We start from the raw sequence: 19,288 nt of genomic DNA, 5'->3' as shown, positions 1-19,288 counted from the left end.
TTATCCCTAAAGAAAAAACAGGCCACTGAATCAAACAGTCAGGCGGGGGAAAACTGGTCTGTGGAATTCAACGATGGAAGTTATCTTGCAGGGAGATTTTAAGGGCGAGGGATTGTAAAACCAGACACTAGTTTTTTTTAATGTTGTTTTGCAGTCACATATCATGTCTGCCTTGTATTTTGTATGCGCAAACTCTACATTGAATTCCCTCCAAGAAGCATTTAGTTCACATAAATTTGCTAAATGGTGTGAAAGAAGTCTGTCCAATGACTGAAGGATGACCTGGGGACCGCTGAGGCCACGCAGACACACAGATGGCCACAGTGATTGTTAAAAACATGGTGCTTTAGATCTCCAAGAGCAGCGCATTGTTGAGATGTACGAGGGTAAAACAGAAGTGTAAAGGCGACAGCCTGCTCGCTCAGACTGTACACTTGCCAAAGGTTCACACTGTGTCACTCCCCTTTGTGGTTACACTGATTCAGTAGGAGACTGGTCATCGATGCTGTGCCTCATCGACTGAACACTGGTCAGGATTTTCTTCTGGTGTCCAGCTAGAGACACTCCAATCCTCTGAAGATCTCTGGAAGAACACAGAAAGAGGCACAGATATGAGGTTTCTTCATCATCACACACATGGCTACTTTAAAAAAGGTGGTATTTGCTACTACATTAATCATGAGTGGGGCTTGAATTGGAATAACAAAATGTACGTGTGCTTTAAATTAGCACAGCAATGACATGCTGGGGAAGGTTTGATTGGATTAAATCATGACTAAGTAGTAATCTATGGGTTCGATTAATAATTTCTGAAGACAAAATTACAAAATATTATGCATAATTCTTTCTTAGCTTTTAAAAGTATAGCTACATATATTTGTGTGGATAAACTGCTTTGGGGAATAAAAGCAGCAAAGAAATGTCTTATTTTTTTCTTATTTAAAGGTCATGATGGATGTCCACAGGATCGAAAATGGGCCTAGATTTCAAAATATAATACATCAGTCCATTTTTTCCCTGCATAGCTGTGCATCTTCCATTGAAAGACCGTTCAATACAGTTTAGTGGCACATAGCCAATTCTCTGTGGCTCTATCTGCTGTCTCCACAATGGTTCTATGTTAAAATATAATTAATTGATCCCTGTGGGGGAAATCATCTATATGTTTGAGCCACAGTGGAGTGCACAGGGATCGACTCCAGGTCTGAGGTTGGCGTCTCGTCCAAGGATAATGAAGCTCTCAGACAGGAGTGGTGCTAATGTGCTTCCTTCCTATACAGGCTTGTTTAAGCAAGAATCTACCTTTCTTTAAATAGCTAACAACCAAATTAATTCCACTATGCATTATATAAGGTAAATTAAGATAAAGAAATTCTCACAATGGCAGATGGTGAAAGGAGTGAAATGCGGATCAAAACAGTCATAAACGCTGAGGTATGGGAAATAGCTGGATGAAGGCTTTAAAGAAACCACGGCATCACCAACATCAATTCTTAATATTTTGACTGGCTCAAATCTTTTCCAGCAATTACAGTTTATTTGACACACTTGTTTTGTAATTGTCAAAGTATGATGAAAAGAAGAAGAGAGGATGGAAGCAAGTAATTCTGGGAGATTGTTCAGAGAGACAGACAGGCGTGGACATGGAACCAGAAGTCGGCCAACCGGCCGTCCTGCCAGTTGTCCAACTAACAAGACACCGACTTGGCAGAGTCGTGTGAGAAGTAGGCCAGATAAACAAAAGCGGAGACGCAGTTAAATGAGTGGACTTACTCGGCTGTGATTTGTGTGACGAGCGGCAAAGAAGTGAAGCCTGAGCCCAGGAAGGAGTCTCGATACTGGGACATCTTCAGCGCAGCCAGCCAGTCTTCCACAGAGCTCACCCTGCTCAAGTCCGGAGCTCCACGGTCTAACAAGGGATGATGGGAAGGACTACACACAGAAGATAACATAGGAGAGACAAGGAGGTGTTAATAAAAACACACAATTCTGTGTGTTTGTGTATGTATATCCGTATCTCTCCTCACCCGGGGGCGACGTTGTTGGTGCCGGTTTTGAGAGATGCAGGGTTGCGTATCATTTTGTCCAACATGCTGACAATATCGGGGAATTTTGGCCGTGCGTTCCTGTCTTTCTGCCAGCAGTCCAGCATCAGCTGGTGCAGCACGACCGGACAGTCCATGGGAGCTGGCAGCCTGAAGTCCTGCTCGATGGCATTTATCACCTGGGACACAGTGAGAGAGGGAAGGAAGGAAGGAATGGATGAAAAGAAAGAGACAAACCATCAGAGAATTATTAGAGGACTCTCAGCTCATTTGATTTGGTTTTACAGCTCCGCAACAGTTTTGGTTCAGTGTCACCGCTCTCATCGGTACTTTACAGGTCACCAGATTTATGACTCCAAATAAAGGCTAGTGTTTCTCTGTTGCTCTATTAACACATTCATCAGCAATTTTAAGCAGGATAAGTTATCAAAAATAGATTTTCAGAAAGAAAAAACACAAGGATTGACATTTAATTGACATGTATTGGAAAAGGAATGAGAACTGGGAAGGGAAGCAATATTTGGAGAAAAAAATATATATTACTTGTGAGCAGACATTAGTAAATTGCACTCAGCATGGTGCTGGTTTATGAGGCTGAAGATATCAGACAGATGAAAGAGGCAGAAAGATGAAGAAGTTGAGACCTGCTTTCTCACTGCTGTTTCGGGGAAACTATGTATGTCTCAAATTTTGATTTGTGACTTCCTGTTGGCAGAGAAGAGTTCAGTCTTCTCTGTTACAGCTCCTTTGTGATTTTGGAAGGTGTATTTTTTTTTTTTACACAGGAATCCTGCCTCGTTCAGCTTTAATTAAAACCCCAAAAAAGAAAACTTGGATTAGTTAAGAGGATTCAATTTCCATTTGAGAACTTCATCCCGACACAGCGTGCAGTCGCACAGTATATATCCAGATATTCATCACTAAGCAGCGGTTGGCGCCTGCTGCGGTCTCTGATGTCGAGGCAGGTAGTTTTACACTGAGGAGCTTTTGATTTAATTATGCCAGCGCAGATATTGAGAATGATAAAGATCTGTCTAAGCTTTTTCTGGGAAAACTTTGAGGCAACAATGTTGTATTGCAGAGAGGTTGTGTTAAATATGCCAGCCTACCTTTGAGTGTAGAATCTAATTATCCCGAACATCGCAGAATAAAACAATTCCTTTGACTGAAGGAGTAACTAGCTGCCTTGCCACCCCAAAAAAATGAAGAAATCAAGGAAAGGAGAAAGTTCTGTGATCATTATCTCAAATTAATCAGCCCCCTGAGCCAGGAATGTGTGAATATTTGTTAAAATGTCACCCAAACTCAAATAAGGATTGTAATGCTTTAAACTCACATTGTTGTGTAAGCCGATGACCTTGCTTATAACATTTTCTGTCTTTGTAAAGATTTCAGATATGATCTATCTTTCATCTCACCCTCCACACTATCCTTTAGTGGCCCAATAGATATTTCCATGTCATCAAACCCTTTGTTTCCAGTTTTTGTACGCATTAACCAAAGAGAGATATAACGTGTCCATTTTTTATCTTTAGAGGTGCTGGTAGACGGCTTGTGTTACCTTTGAAGTCTTTGTGCACGGCAAGAAAGCAAATAAGCATATTTTCCCAAAGTGTCAAACTATTTATTTGAATTATTTTGGTATTATAGTCAGATATAGTTATAGGAAAGGTACATTTAAGGTCAACACATTCTGGCTTTTTTACACCTTTTTTAAAATGTTTTTTGTCTGCTGGTCACAACCCTGCCATTCCCTCATTGTCCCGACAATGTTTCTTCATCAGCGGAACACATGCTCATTATTCCCTACGTAACTGATCTGAAGCAGTGCTCTCCATTTTTTGCCTTTTTGAGTCCACACCCCGCTTCTAAGCTCTTACACTGTGCCTTTATTTGTGGTGCTGCTGCTACGTTTTTAAAGACAGATTCTGCCTTTAACAAAGCAGATGTGGCATAAAATTCCTTGAAATAATACTTCCCGAACTCCCCGTAAATGTAAAGTTACTAGCCAGTGTACTTGTAAGCCTACCGAACAGTAAGCTGAGGGAATGCGGCGCTTCGACTAAATTCAGCGCCAGGGATTTGTCTGCTCGCTGACTGAACTCTACTTGACCCCGACACACTTCTCAAGCTTTGTGCCGCATAAATTCTCTCTAAGCACCGCTGTCAATCAAAATAGCACCGAGTGTAGTAAAACATCACAGGTCTCTTTCATGATTAATTCATGTCGAACACAGCACCTGTGGTGGCTTCCGCTGACAATTTCACCGTTCTTTGAAATCCTGTATGTGTGTGTGTGTGTGTGTGTGTGTGTGTGTGTGTGTGTGTGTGTGTGTGTGTGTGCCTTCATACATGTCTGCCTGCATGTGTGTGGTTCAGCTGTATGTGTAGCATGTGTGAGTTTATGGTGTGAGGTTCATGCATAGTTAATGCCCCAGCAGACCCTCGTTAGCTATAGAGGTAACACACACTTTCCCCATCATTATACACTGTGTGTGCCATTAAAAAACTGTCTCTGTCATTAGACTGACTCTGTCATTACCACTGTATAGAGCCACCATAAGAGAACGAGGGGTGAGGCTGCAAGGGAGGAGGTGAGGAGAGACAGCAGGGGGGAGGTAAAGGGGAAAGCGTGAAATAATGGGAAAGAGGTGGTTAAAGTGATGTCGATGCTAATGCAGGGAAATGGTTTTCTGCTGACAAAAATAGGGGGATGATTTCTTTCTATTAGTTGAAATTGTGTGTCTGTCTAACAGTTAGAAGGGCATTTCGCTACTGATTACCTCCTCATCAATCGGACAGCTAACCAGATAGAGAAAACTTCTCATATAGTCCAAGTTAATGAGGTCTAAAGCAGGTTAAACATGGCTGGAGTCTAGCTCTGTGTCTGGAAATGTCACGTCCTAGGAAAGTTAGGGATTATTTATAGCTATTACTTCCTAATACAAAATTATTTCGAACATTTTTAAGCACAACTGAGGCAATATTTTGGAATATTTTCTGCAGCAACAACATTTATTTTCAAGTTTAAATTCAAGACAAACTGGAGGCTTGAAAAATTCCCTGGCTCCTCTGTGTCCAAGCTCTTAGATAGATAGTTCCAGAAATATTTAAATTTAGAGCCGCAAAGCTTTGAAGTGGGTTTTGGTGCCAAAACTAACTATAATTTGAGCATCACATTCCTTTTCGGGAATAGAAACCTAAAAATAAAAATTGTCAGCAATACGATCTTCTGGAACCTCCTTTTTCATATACTGTACGTGCTCCCCTTTAGGTTTAAATAGTACAATTAAAGTGTTGTAATATGACACATTTTAACACAAGAATAGTCGAGAACTTAGAACTTTAAAAGAAAATAAATGCCAATCATGTCTCGCCTGAACAGCACAGGGATAAATGAAACCTCAAACCACTTAATAACATCATTGAGATGCCAGCGAAAGGAGAAAAAAAAGGTATCAAAACGCTGCAGCAAATTGATACTGTGAAGGTAATTGGAATAAAATTGTCAAGACAATGAGATATTCCCTGAAGAAAAGATGCAAAACCAAATCCTGATGCCTTTTGGTCTGATGTTCCAGGAAACAAACATTTCTGTGACACTTAAATTGATGCCCTCATTTCCCGTGTTTTTCCAAGAACTGCAGACACCCTGCTGTGAGAGACGGCAAAGGAAACAAACATGCACGCCAACCACCCTCCCCCGTCCCCCCCACACACACACACACACACACACACACACACACACACACACACACACACTCTAGAAAGGCAGTGTGTGACAAAAAAAGGGTAAACGTATACAATCCTATACAGTTTTAGAAATCAATGAGAACAGAAGAAAATAGGACAAAGACTCTCTCTCTCTCTCTTATGCACACACACACACACACACCTACACTACACGGGACAGACACACACACACACACACACACACACACACACACACACACACACACACACATATACAGTTTTAGAAATCAATGAGAACAGAAGAAAACAGGACAAAGACTCTCTCTCTCTCATGCACACACACACCTAAACTACACGACACACACAATCCTATACAGTTTTAGAAATCAATGACAACAGAAGAAAACAGGACAAAGACTCTCACTCTCATACACACACACACACACACACACACACACACACACACACACACACACACACACCTACACTACATGACACACAAACACGACTCACATCTTGGTTGCTCATGTCCCAGTAAGGCCTCTCTCCGTATGACATCACCTCCCAGGTGACGATCCCATAACTCCAGACATCGGAAGCCGACGTAAACTTCCTGTAGGCGATCGCCTCTGGAGCCGTCCACCGCACCGGGATTTTACCCCCCTGGGAGAAGAGGAAGAGAAAAGGGAAGAAGAGAGGCGGAGATAGACGACGGAAAGAGAGCAATTTAGTTTCACTCTGGACGTGAACATCTACACACGCATCACGTGGTACTAAGTCTGATAATGCCTCCTGTGAGACAAATACATTTTCTAATGTGTAGTAACTACAACAGCTTCACAGGGCCGCGAGCGTGTTTTATGTGGATGGACCGGCCCAGCCTCTCACATAGTTATCAAAATTACCATGGGAACGAGAAAGAAGTTTTGACCATATAGAGATGCAGCATATCCTCTCGAGGATAAGTTTAATGCATGCTCCATGTGTGTGTGTGTGTGTGTCCTCACCAGTGAGCTGGTGTAGGTAGGGTCAGAGGTGTCATCCTCCAGATATCGTGATAATCCAAAATCAGACACTTTACACACCAAGTTACTGTTAACCAGGATGTTCCGAGCAGCCAGGTCCCGATGAACATAACTCATTTCCGCAAGGTACCTGTAACATAAACAAGATTTATTGTGTGGATGTGTGTGTTATTTATCGGCAGTTACCTGGGCTACGAAAATAAGTAAATAGGATTCAGTGTGTGTGCGTGTCAGTGTATGCGTGTGTGTTATCACTGCAAGCCACCTTTGATGAAATAGGAATGGGATGTAATGTCTGTGTACATGTACACATTTGTGTGCTATCACAGTTAGATACCTGCAATAAAACACAGATAGGATCTAGTGAGTGTGTGTGTGTGTGTGTGTGTATGCAGTGTTTCAAGCTGCCAAGCCAATAATTTGTGGCACTCTTATTTAAATAAATAGACTTGTGTTTGTTCATGTGTGTGGTGTGTGTGCGTGTGTGTGTGCGTGCGTGTGTGTGTGTGTGTGTGTGTGTGTGTGTGTGTGTGTGTGTGTGTGTGTGTGTGTGTGTGTGTACCTCATTCCAGACGCGATGCCCCTCAGCATACCAACCAGCTGAATCACTGGAAACTGCCCATCATTTTGCTGCAAAACCATGAACCGTGACAGGATTATTTATATTTTTCCGTTATTTTATATATTTTTTACTTACATCTAGCTATTTTGAGAAAGAAAAATATATGTCAGTATTTCACAAACAATGTCCTCACAGGAATTATAACAAACAATTTGGGGAGGAAAAGAAGTACAAGTTTTTTCCAACCAGATGACAGATACATGTTACAAAATGTGGCTGTCATGTGGTTACGGAGACGTGGAAGACGAGCATAGAAAGGCAGCCTACGGATTGCTGGTGATGTGGAAATGTGATATCATGTTTTATCTTCAATTTACAGTAACAATTTTAATGATTACATTTTCCACTTTCTATCATTAGTAAGGACCTATGCTTAAAAGTGCTCCTAAGATTATTAAACAGTGTCTAAAATCTCCTGCCCTCATAATTTCAAATTTAATGGAAATGGTAAATGGACTGTACTTTTTCGAGTCTTCCGGCCACTCAAAGTGCTTTAACACTACAAGTCATCATTCACCCATCCACACACTGATGGGAGGGGCTACCATGCAAGGTGCCACCTGCCCAGCAGCACTATCTAATCATTCATACCAATTCACACACACACCGCAGGGGGAAAATCGGGTTTAAGAGTCTTGCCCAAGGGCACAACGACATGGACCAGTGGAGCCGGGGATCAAACCAACCGATCCTTTGATTGAAGGACGACCCCGCTCTACCACTGAGCCGCTGCCGCCCCTCCACCTCACTTCCCGCTGCTGGGAAACTGCTTCGACGGAGAGGAGGGCGGGCACATGCTTGAAAGACAACCCGTCGTGACTGTAGCAACTTGAACTTGTCACAGCGCATGAAGGCCGATTAATATCGCCAGAGAGATAATTCATTCATTATTAAAAAGGATTCACCAGATTGTGTGATGTTCTGAGTGAACAGGCGGGTGGCTGTGCTGTGATTGTAATGCTACACAGTGAGATAGGTGCCATGGGGTGAGGCGAGGAGGGGTCTGATTAGGGGGCGTTAACATTCCTTTCTGTCATGATTCGTCCCAAACGGTCGACTTGATCACAGAAATGGCCTAATTAAGATTCAAGCCACTTTCAACCTTGAAATGCCGATTTTTATAAATTTGATGAGAAATGTCAAAATTAACACTAGTATTGGTGTGTTTCATCAAGGTACAGTCATTCCATTTAATTTATAGCTTAACACATATGCAGCTATTCTTTAAGAATGCTGTTTTATCCCCTTGAAGAACATTTCAGTTCGCCAAATGTGTTTTTTATGCTGGATTTATTAAACAGGGACTTTGATAACACACATTGGTGGGCTTTCATTGTCCTAAAGATGTATAGTATGTGCAATGATGTACAATTGGCTCATGCTATAACTTAAATAATTTCAATCAGATAATTAAGAGGTGATATTTATAGATTGATGGTACTATTTGATAATCTTTGCAAATATCTCCATAATGCACACAATCAAACATAACATTTCCTGAACTGAATACTGAAAATCAACAGAAAAGAAACACACATTATCAGGAGCTGGAGGCTTGTTGTAGTTATGAGACATGTTGACAAAAACATTTTTGCTCTTTTACTCTTTTCACCTTTGGGCCAGAAAGTCTCCGTCTCTTATAAACCTCCCTGCTAACATAGTTGCAGTCGAAGGTGTGTGTGCGCCTTTTAATTCACTTTGTGCATCAAACCGTGCCTTTGATGCTCTTCTAGCCTAATCCTCTGCAGGCAAAACCTTCTTCAAGGCACAGACACACAGACACAGACACACACACACACACACACACACACACACACACACACACACACATCCTCTGGGTCTTGTGCCTGCAAGATGGTCACGCTAGGACAGCAACACCAGTGAGATCGATCATTTTGTGTGTGTGTGTGTGTGTGTGTGTGTGTGTGTGTGTGTGTGTGTGTGTGTGTGTGTTCTCGCATGAGTCAGCGGATGATTTCTGAGTCAAAAGGGGTCACGCTGTGAGAACCAAACATCAAAGAGTTTCTCTCTCTGTCTTTAGAGGCACCTCGAAAGGAGGGCAGGATCAAAGAGTCGAACAGACTGACGGACAGACATCCTCGCAGGATGAAGAGCGCAGAATAGAAAAGAGGAGAGAAAGAAGAGCAGGAAGTTGGTTCTGTGTTTGAGTCCTATTCTCAAAAACTCCCTCTCCATCTTTCTCTCCCTTTGGGTATCTATGTGTTTGGACAACAGGTGGTTTTGAACTGAAGAAATGTGTGTACATAGATATTGTCGTAAAATGCCTCAACACATACAGTATGTGATGTTTGTAAGCTATTTTTTTTTAATTAACCTCTCCTACCTTGTGTTAGAAAATGTTACTCAGCCAAACTACTTAACTACTTTCAAATTGTAAAGTGCGAAGGGCGGTTTCATAAAATCTCTGTTGCTTTCTCCGCACCATAAGACTCAACCTGCTGATGAGGACCATGTGACACAGGAGAAAGCTCCAGAAGAAGCAAGTATGTAGACATTAGTTTGAGACTGTCAACTGCGTTTGGGGTCATTGTAGCAGTACAGTGTACATTCCTTCACCTCTTTACCTCTGCATCTGGCAATATTTAAACTAAAGATATTATTACATAAAGTTCAGCAGTACACTGTTGGAATATCTACACATGTGTGTGTGAACAGTATTTATATGTTTTTTACCCTGAGAAACGAGTCAAGTGCTCCATTCTCCATGAACTCTGTGATGATCATCGTAGGCCTGCTCTTGGTGACGACGCCCTCCAGTCTGATGATGTTTGGTTGGTCAAACTGGCCCATGATTGACGCCTCGGACAGGAAGTCCCTCCTCTGCCTCTCAGAATAACCGACCTTCAGGGTCTTGATGGCCACAGGAATTTCCTTTTTCCCGACAGGCTTCAGGCGACCTCTGTACACCTCCCCAAACTCACCTGAAGAAGACAAAACCATTATGTGGCTGACATTAAAGCGAAATGGAAACAGTACAACATACATGTAACGTTCTTCAGGAACTGTATGTGACTGAGCAAGAAAATACAAGTAGATTATTGGGGATATTTTTTAGTTTTTTTAAAGCTCCTTTGAATTCAAAATGTTTAAATAAATGGATTATACTTCATAATAGCTGTACACTATTAAGCATTAGTTAAGTATGAGTACACACCTCATTCATCATTTATAAAGCATTGTTCCACACTTTATAAATGATGGATTCACCATTTGTAAATGAAGTATTATGTAATGCTTCATAGCGTGCAGTTATTATAAAGTGTTACCGAGCCACAGGGCCAGAGAGTCTGCCTCTGACCAAATATCAGAGACAAACAAAAATAAACGGTAACACTTCATAATAACTGCACGCGATAAAGCATTACATAATACTTCATTTACAAATGGTGAATCATTTACAATGTGTGGAACAATGCTTTATAAATGATGAATTAAGTGTTTACTCATACTTAACTAATGCTTCATAGCGTGCAGTTATTCTAAAGTGTTACAAACAAATGATTACATATTAAAAGGGGTGAAAAATTATTGCATTTTAATCCCATTTTCCGATGTAGAAATGTCTCACCAGGCTGAGAAATTAGATGGGCTGAAGTTCAAACTATTTGGCTACCATTCATTATTAAAAACTCTCCATCAATCAAACTAGAAGGAGTATAGTGTCCTTTGCAGCAGCTGAGTTGGGTAGTAGCGAGAAGGACAGTGCGTGTTAAAGACATAAACACTCAGTTATGGGCGCTGCCCTCTGCACCCTAATGGGTGAATTCACAAACAATGGACTGCATCCACCGACGGCACAATGAATTGCACATCACTGGCAACCGCTATGTGCCCCCGTACAGCGCAAACACACCCATAAAGGTTTGCAAAAGATAACAATAATCTATGTGGGTATAAAGTATAAATGTTACCTATGCGCTAAGAACACAGGGGGCAGACAAAAGAGAAAAAGAAAAATGCAATTTCCAGCCTAAAAGCAAACCTCAAAACTTCAGGGAAGGAATTTAAACGTGGCAGAGATAAATAGTTTTTGGGATTTAAATATCCCAGTCTGTCAGTATGCTTCAGTTACACAAACTCTCTCAAGATGCTAATTATTTGTAACTGTGTGTAGCTATTTGCATACATTTTACATTACCAAATTTAATGGGGATCCACCGATCCAACTCTTTCAGTCCCAATATGGATATTTGGGCTTTGGGCATCGGCCAAAAACCGAGAACCGTTGCGATGCTAGCGTTAAATGAATACGCTGCATGCCTCACTGTGTCGAAGGGAATGGGACCATCCTTTTATATTTAAAGCAACCTTTCTTAAATTTGTATAACTAAATGTGACAAATGAATGAATAGATATAAATGTACCGAATTGTTATTTATTAAAATAATGGTATCTTATACCAGATCGGCTTATCGTCACTGATACCCGATCCAGCTATTTGAGTTTATTTTTGTGTTATTTGTGCAAGACTGCAAAGGCCGCCGCTTCGTCTCATACGGATGTCCTTTGAGCAGCTTTGCTCGAGCAGATTGGCTTTGGTAAAGGGGACATTGATGGTATTTTTACAGACCGAAAGAACACCAAAAATGCAATCCCCTCAATAGCTCTTCTCGGGGGTATAAGACGTTTGTAGCAGGGGTTACAAACAAGATAGAAGCGACAATGTCATTATCATTGCAAAGGTACTTGGCTTTGCACACCACACCTCAAGTTTCCTCTCGTAGTTTAGGGAAGCAAGGTGACCTTAATGGATAAAGAGACAAAAGATCATAGGTTCAATCTCTGCCTGCAGTTTAATTTGTGTTGGAGGCTGAACAGTTTCATGTGTCCTGGTGCATTCATTTACTGTGCGGAGGTCTCTGTGGTCGCACAGTATGCCATTTGTCAGCTAGGTAGGTGAGTTAGCTTTTGCTCCCTGACAAGAAGTAAGAATGAGTATTTCACAATAATGACACAGGTCTGATTAGACCTTTGCGGTGATGGCCATAGTTTTGAGTTATGAGGTCACAAATCTCCATCTACCAACAGGAATGGAAAAGGTGTCATCAGATCTAATCAGCCAGATTAACTGAAACAACTGTGTGAGTTCTCAGAGGCTTTAATAACTTCATATATTAATGAACATTTTGTAGTTTCATAAAGCAGAACTGGGATCCAGCTGGTGTCCCATATTATTCCTGTTGAACTGACATTGAATGAGACATGTTCTCATTTGGACCCTTCAGTGCAATGTCCCACAACGTTAAAAACAAAGAAGAGAGTAATGCAGTTTGGTGCAACCAAAAAATGGATTTTGTTATTGCTTTCTTCATGCATTGCTATGATGATCTATGGATTGGTTGGTTGCAGTCGGTTCCGATGCCAAAGATATGTCTAGAACTTATTCAATGTACAGACAATTTCCCACAGTGCTGGAGACACAGATGTCTTTTGTCAAAATAAATGCAGCCATATGCTGCTTGGGGACGGGAAAATTGAATATCACTTCAAAATAAAAGTCGTCATCTCAGAGATATAAATCATGTGTGAATAATGGATGACTGATGGGAATTGGATGACAGGCTGTGTCGTCCTGTCTCACTGTGATCTCTGCTCCACATCTCACTGCTCGTTAAAAAATATATATTGTCACCGTCCTAAACCAGCTGAAGACGAGATGGATGGAGGGAGAATGGAGAGAAAGGATGGGGCGAGGAAGGAGGGATGGAGGGTGAAGAAATGAACGAGTGAAGAATGGAAATGAGACATGAAATGAAATTTTGATAATAAGGGAGAAGAAAGAAGGAAGCGTGGACAGAGGAAGAGAGAGGCGAGATCAGGTGACTTGTCACTTCCTTTTTTTTTTTCTAAAACAGAGGTGGTCAAGGGGAAGATGGTGCATTACAAGAATAAGTCATTGGTTTTATTCTAAAGTCTTAAATCTACTGTCCTTCTAAATACAGTCGAAGTAAATTAACTGGCCTGTCAGGGGCGATGTTATCACTCATTTCTATTTTAAATTAAAGTGTTTCAGGCCTTAAAGTGCTTTTTATGAGGGACCTTTACGAGTGATAGTAATAAGGAAAGAGAAAAAGAGCGGAGAGAGAGTAAGAAAAAGTGAGGTGAGATATTTTTATCATCTCCTTCGGGTGCCTTCCTCTTTTATCTTCCCTCCTCAATCTGTTGTTCAGCTTCCCCCCCCCCCCCCTGGTTCTTTGTTTTAGCATTTCTCTATATGCAAACACACTCTAAAACTCCACAGAGGCTGAATCACAGAGAGATATGAAAATAAGAGGAAGTATCAAAGAAGTACAGAAAGAAAAAAACAGAAGGGAAAGTTGGAGAGAGGGAAAACGAAACGAAAGAGATCTGGATATAATTGTACTTTATACCGCAGCAGAATTGGAGAGAGTCAACAGTTTAAGGGCTCAAAGTCCAGCCACATCTCATATCACCCGGTTCATATTTTCCTCTCCCTATGCGTTGTTTTCATCCCTCCTCTGTCACCTCTGGCTGAGGTAAGAAACCTTGCCCTGAGAGAAATAAAGCGAGAAACGGAGGGATTACGGAAAGCCTCTCAGAGCGGCTCAACAGACCAAAGCCGTAAGCACATACTCACAGCGGTGAGGGTCTGAATCTGGTTCATGACCTTTATCACCTAGAGCTCCATGGCCATTTGGGTTTGATTGGTTTTGGTGCAAAGAAAAAAAAAAGAAAAAGAATGAAAAGTTATGATTTAATAATAGTAAAAACTGGGCTGCACGGTGGTGTCGTGTCGCCTCACAGCAAGAGGGGCAGTCCTTCTGTGTGGAGTTTGAATGTTCTCCTCGTGTCAGCAAGGGTTCCCTCCGGGTTCTCCGACCTCCTCCCACATTCCAAAGACATGCAGCTTAGGTTAATTGGACTCTAATTGGACTCTAAATTGCCCGTAGGTGCGAATGGTTGTGTGTATGTGCCCTGCGATAGACTGACGACCTGTCCAGGGTGAACCCTGCCTTCACCCAATGACAGCTGGGATCGGCTACCGCGAAATAAATAGAATAAAGCGGTTCGGATATTGCAATAGAATAATAGTAAAATCATTCCTCCATCTATTGTGGATTAAGATTAAAAACAAATATCCCTAATAATCAAAAAATCTGGTCAAGATAATGAGTCGTTTAGTTCAAACAAAAAAACAATTGACACGCATTGTGTTTCAATTTTGTCTGTCCCTTTGGACGAAAGTGGCAGTGTTTCCATGCACCATAGTCCTTTTAGAGAACCTCTCATTTTACTATGACAGGGTCTGCCAGTTTGCTCCGCACATTCCTGGTTCTTTTATGCCCCCCTTCCCTCCAGCGGGTCCATCAATAACACCCTGGGCCTCCAACAACGTGACGTCGGTGTTGGCGTTGAGGCAAAGCTCTGCTCCTGCAGCTGGAGGAGGAGACGCTGCTGCTTCCCGCTGAACTCTCCTGCTCTGGCCGGGGCTCCGCCTGCAGGTCGAAGGCAGCAGCAAAGCTAACCTGGGTCTGCCTGCAGCAGGCTGGTTTCTGCAAGAGGCCCCACTGGAGTCTGAGCTAAAGGAGTTCCTGGTCAAGCCGCATGATTTTGCAACGAATCCAAACCAGTGGCACCGATGTCAAACATTAAAAGTGTTCATATAGAAATAGTCAATCATCTTCTGGCTCAGTGGTTCTCAAACTTGTTTTGTCACGCCCCACTTTGGAGGAAGAAAAATGTTCACTGCCAACAAAATTGTAATAAAATCATCTATGCTGAATTTGCATTGAAATCACTTTTTGTGACTCCTCCATCTGTGCTTTTTCAAATAATAGAATAAAGAAAATTGCAATCACTTTCAAGTAAACCAGATTGCTCCATCAGACAAAAACTAATAACATGTGCAATCACTTTGTTGGAACAATGCAAATAAAGTTATATCTGTGCAAAAAATTACTAATATTTGGCACAAAAAATTAGCTTATTGTGGTTGCAATTAACCCGTTTTGCACTGATTATCTTTTCAAGGTAATAACGATAACGTGCAACCTGTGCAAAACTAAAGGAGAGGAGAGAGGAGAGAGAGGAGGGAGAGTGGTCCTCCTGAAACCGCAAGGTAGCCGGTTCGATACCTGTTCTCCCCATAGTTTGCATGTTGAAGTGAACCCCTGGGTGCTTCACAGCAGCACACTGCTCCTTAATTACTAAGGATGGGTAAAATGCAGAGAATCATTTCCCCACAAAGGATTATAAAACAAATAAAAAAATCTGCATGCCCCACAGTTTGAGAACCACTGTTCTGACACATTTACTTATGCAGGTCATATAGAGAATGTGTATTACATTGGGACTGTTTCATAACCTGGTAGAAGTTCCTCTCAATAGCTTTTAATAAATAAATACAGGAATATGTGCCATACAAACTAACATAATTAATTAGATTTGAATACAATAACTCCAAGACGAGGCTACACGATGAGGTCTAAATGCAGCACCCACCTTAGTTTAACATTTTTTAATAATCCAAGTATCAAGGTTGTTCTCTCTGTATTCCTGACAGACACATTTTTCCCCCACATTTTGAGTGAAATGATTGAATATGTTGCATAGTTTCCGTACTTGGGAATCAGTGGTAAAAGAAAGTATTTAATCTCAGCAATTTTAAAATATGTCCATATTTTTTGTTCCTTATTTCCATCTTTTCCCCCCATCTGACAGCTCTGTCCCCTCGCTAAAATCAGAGGATGCACTGGGACTCCATTTCACATCCAACTTTCTCTATTTGCCAAACTTCACACAGCATTTTTATAGTTCAGATGAGATAGCCAAAGAGAATGCACGAAGGCAGTTTTAATTTATTCCTGTGAAAGTTTTCAGCATGAATAAAACATCTCTCCTGACTTCAAAGTAAAAAAATAAAGCAAAAAAATAAACTGACATTGCACGTTTCCAGATCTTTTCATTGACACAAATATCTGGCACAGTTGAAGTAATTGATTAATTTACTGTAGACTATCTGCTGCTTCAAGTGACAGTTAGTCTCATTAGAGAAAACCAGAGTTTCTTTTTTATAATTTCCCTTTTGAAGCAGTTTTATAGCATATATGAACATGGACTGTAACTTTGATTTTCATCCTAATCTTGAACAAAAGCTCTTGTTCAAGTAGAATGAATTCACAGTAATATTTGAGACCGTGAAATAACCATGGATTTTCAGTTGAGGTAGTTGATGAGTCAATATTGAACACTTTATAGAAACAACGAGAGAGAGAGAGAGAGAGAGAGAGAGAGAGAGAGAGAGAGAGAGAGAGAGAGGGCAAACCAGGGGTTAAAGACACTAAGTCTATGAAAGTATCTACCTGATCCAATGACTTCCTCTATTTTGACACAAGAGGGGTCGATTTCCTTGGCAAACTCCCGAACAGCCTCATTGGGGTCCTCGTAGGTGAACGGGTCTATGTAGATCTTGACCCCTGGTGAACTGTGACCTTCAGACATGGTGGGAAAGGTCACTGTGGGGGTGGGACCACTGAACATGTCAGGCCTCAGAGTCACCTCTGAGGAAGAAAGTAGGAAGTGTAAATATAAACGCCGTTTTAGAAGTTTGGTGTATATCAAGGTATAACTCAGTGAAGGTTTTAGTGCTGGTCGTACCTCCTCCTGCGTTGTACTGCTGCAGCTTGTCACCATACATACTCTCTTTACACTGCCTTCTTCTGCAGCACAAACACAAACGGAGAGATTTGGGAAAAGAGGCGAGCAGACAGAAAAGTTACAGAAAAGTGAGAAAGGCTAATTGGTTGCGCTGCATCTGGGAGGTCGTGGGGTCACAGAAATACATTTCTGTGCAAAGCCATGTTGTCATTGTTCAAAAATAATTTGGGGGTAATTAAAAATGTTGTTCTCAACTAATTTTAATTAATTGCCATGTCAAGCTTAGAAATACATTTTCCTACAGGGATAATTCCATCTGCATTATATACAAAAATGTTACATTATATAAAAATGTTAGTTTCACACGATAACAGATGGTCGTACACGAGGGCCGTGGGGATTCTACACCTGTTAGCACGTGACTGAGCTTCCAGGCTGTGAGGTGTGGTTGAAAAAAGCTCTGGAAAATGCCAGTGAATGAAATCTGAATTAAGAATCCTTGTCACAATTTGTATTAATGAATGACGGGTGAATTCCAATTTAGCTGCTTCAGTTTCAGGTATTGTGCACGCTGGCTCACCGTCACACCGTCAGGACGTACTGAGACACTTGAATAGAAAGGAGCCACTGGTAATGTTATTAGTAACACCCATGCTTCAAATCAAAATGTCTGCTGTGAAAAGGACCGATACGATGTTGGGTTACAGAGTGTTTGCACTGCAAATAGTCACATTTTCACCCCTTTGAATGTGAGTGTGTGTGTCTGTTACCTGGTACAGATGATGACGATAGCTACCAATGAGACGATACACACTCCACCCACTAAAGAGCCTGCAATCAGGGAGAGCTGCTGTCCCAGCTCTGACTTATACTCATCTGCAGAAACACACACACAATCAGCCATCTTCATATTTTTGAGATTCTCTTACATAAACACAGCTGAGCATTTTCGGGAATGGAAAACATACAAACAGTCTCTCTCTCTCTCTCTCTCTCTCATTATCATTCACACGGCTCACTTCACATGACTGCAACACACAAATTCAAAGTAGGGCAGAAATGAATTACTTCACCACCAGATTTTCACTCTTCCTGCACCTCGCACATTCCTCCTCTCTTTCCTCTCCACCATAAAACCCCCACCAACACACACACACCTCCACACATTCCAGCCAGCCAGCCACTTACCGTCGGTGAGCGTTTGGAAGAGCATTTCCTTGCTGTAGGCGCCGTAGCCGGCCACAGTGCGGGCCCTCACCTGGACCACGTAGCCGGTCCCCGGCCTCAGACCCTCCAGAACCACATTGGGTGTTTTGCTCTGGACCTCTGAACTGTTCTGCACTGACGACAGGGACTGAAGAAGAGATTGAGAGAGGGATGCATATGTTTCACAGCAAGCCAAGACGGACCATAACACTTCGTCAGTCACTGACTAAAAGCGACTAAAATGTAGTCCTCAGTTTTGGCCTTCGTTAAAACAAGATTAATTCGTCCCAAAGTTATTTCATTCATCTTGTCAAACTCCATCACATTTTTTGTCATTGTCCATTTCCAACAGTAACAAAGAACAGTTCAAATACCCTCAATTGATTTTGTGTCATATCCATCCATCCATTTGTCTCATTCAATTCACACCTTAAAGGGTCATTTCACCGGCATTACGCCATTTTCACACTTACACCTGGTTGCCTATTGTCTATTCATAGAAATATATTGGTTTTTATTTGTCCATATTGAGATATTTGCATTAACACCGATACAATTGAGGAGAATGGAATTTTGTTCGTGGTTCTCAAATAAAATACTTTTTTGAAATTATTTCATGTTGTCCCAGTTACTCAGAATAATCCAGAGACATATGTGTCAGTATTTAGTGCAGCATCAGAAAAAAAATCTATTTACACTTAATGCACTGGGGTGGGACAGATATTTGACAGACTCCTCCTCCTGAGGTAAATTTGACATCAGACCTATCAGGCCTATCTTTTAAACTCAAAGCTACAACCTTTTACCTCCATCGTTCTATGCGTCTTCTCACCCATTTCTTTCAGATAAAAAAGGTTTTTATTGCAGCAAGATCGAAACTGTCCAGAAGGAACGACAGATATGGTGCGGTGATGGCATGAGAGGATTGGGGAGGGAATCATGCCGTGAGGATGAAGGAGGTGGAGGGGTCGACGGGAGAGCATAGGAGGAGAGGAAGAGAGATGATGAGGAGGGGAAAGAGCCTGAAGAAAATTAGGGTTGGGGGTGGAGAGAGAGAG

The 19,288-nt window shown here is 41.5% G+C and overlaps 1 protein-coding gene across 1 annotated transcript in view; it reads right to left on the bottom strand.

Annotated features, from left to right (window-relative positions):
* Positions 1 to 471: 471 nt before the first annotated feature.
* The window catches only part of LOC306738832 (ephrin type-B receptor 1-like), a gene marked incomplete at both ends in the record, with an annotated part of 73,139 nt that continues 54,322 nt past the window's right edge, over positions 472 to 19,288 (bottom strand). The window contains 11 exons of the mRNA XM_079220754.1: positions 472 to 583; positions 1,774 to 1,932; positions 2,028 to 2,224; positions 6,252 to 6,401; positions 6,746 to 6,893; positions 7,326 to 7,393; positions 10,080 to 10,327; positions 16,730 to 16,927; positions 17,025 to 17,086; positions 17,795 to 17,900; positions 18,213 to 18,378. Coding sequence (XP_079076880.1) covers positions 472 to 583; positions 1,774 to 1,932; positions 2,028 to 2,224; positions 6,252 to 6,401; positions 6,746 to 6,893; positions 7,326 to 7,393; positions 10,080 to 10,327; positions 16,730 to 16,927; positions 17,025 to 17,086; positions 17,795 to 17,900; positions 18,213 to 18,378 — 1,614 coding nt within the window. The remainder of the gene's footprint in view (positions 584 to 1,773; positions 1,933 to 2,027; positions 2,225 to 6,251; positions 6,402 to 6,745; positions 6,894 to 7,325; positions 7,394 to 10,079; positions 10,328 to 16,729; positions 16,928 to 17,024; positions 17,087 to 17,794; positions 17,901 to 18,212; positions 18,379 to 19,288) is intronic.

This window comes from Taurulus bubalis (genome assembly GCF_910589615.1).
Source record: "Taurulus bubalis genome assembly, chromosome: 7".
Taxonomy (NCBI): Eukaryota; Metazoa; Chordata; class Actinopteri; order Perciformes; family Cottidae; genus Taurulus; species Taurulus bubalis.
This window is presented reverse-complemented; position numbering and strand designations above follow the sequence as displayed.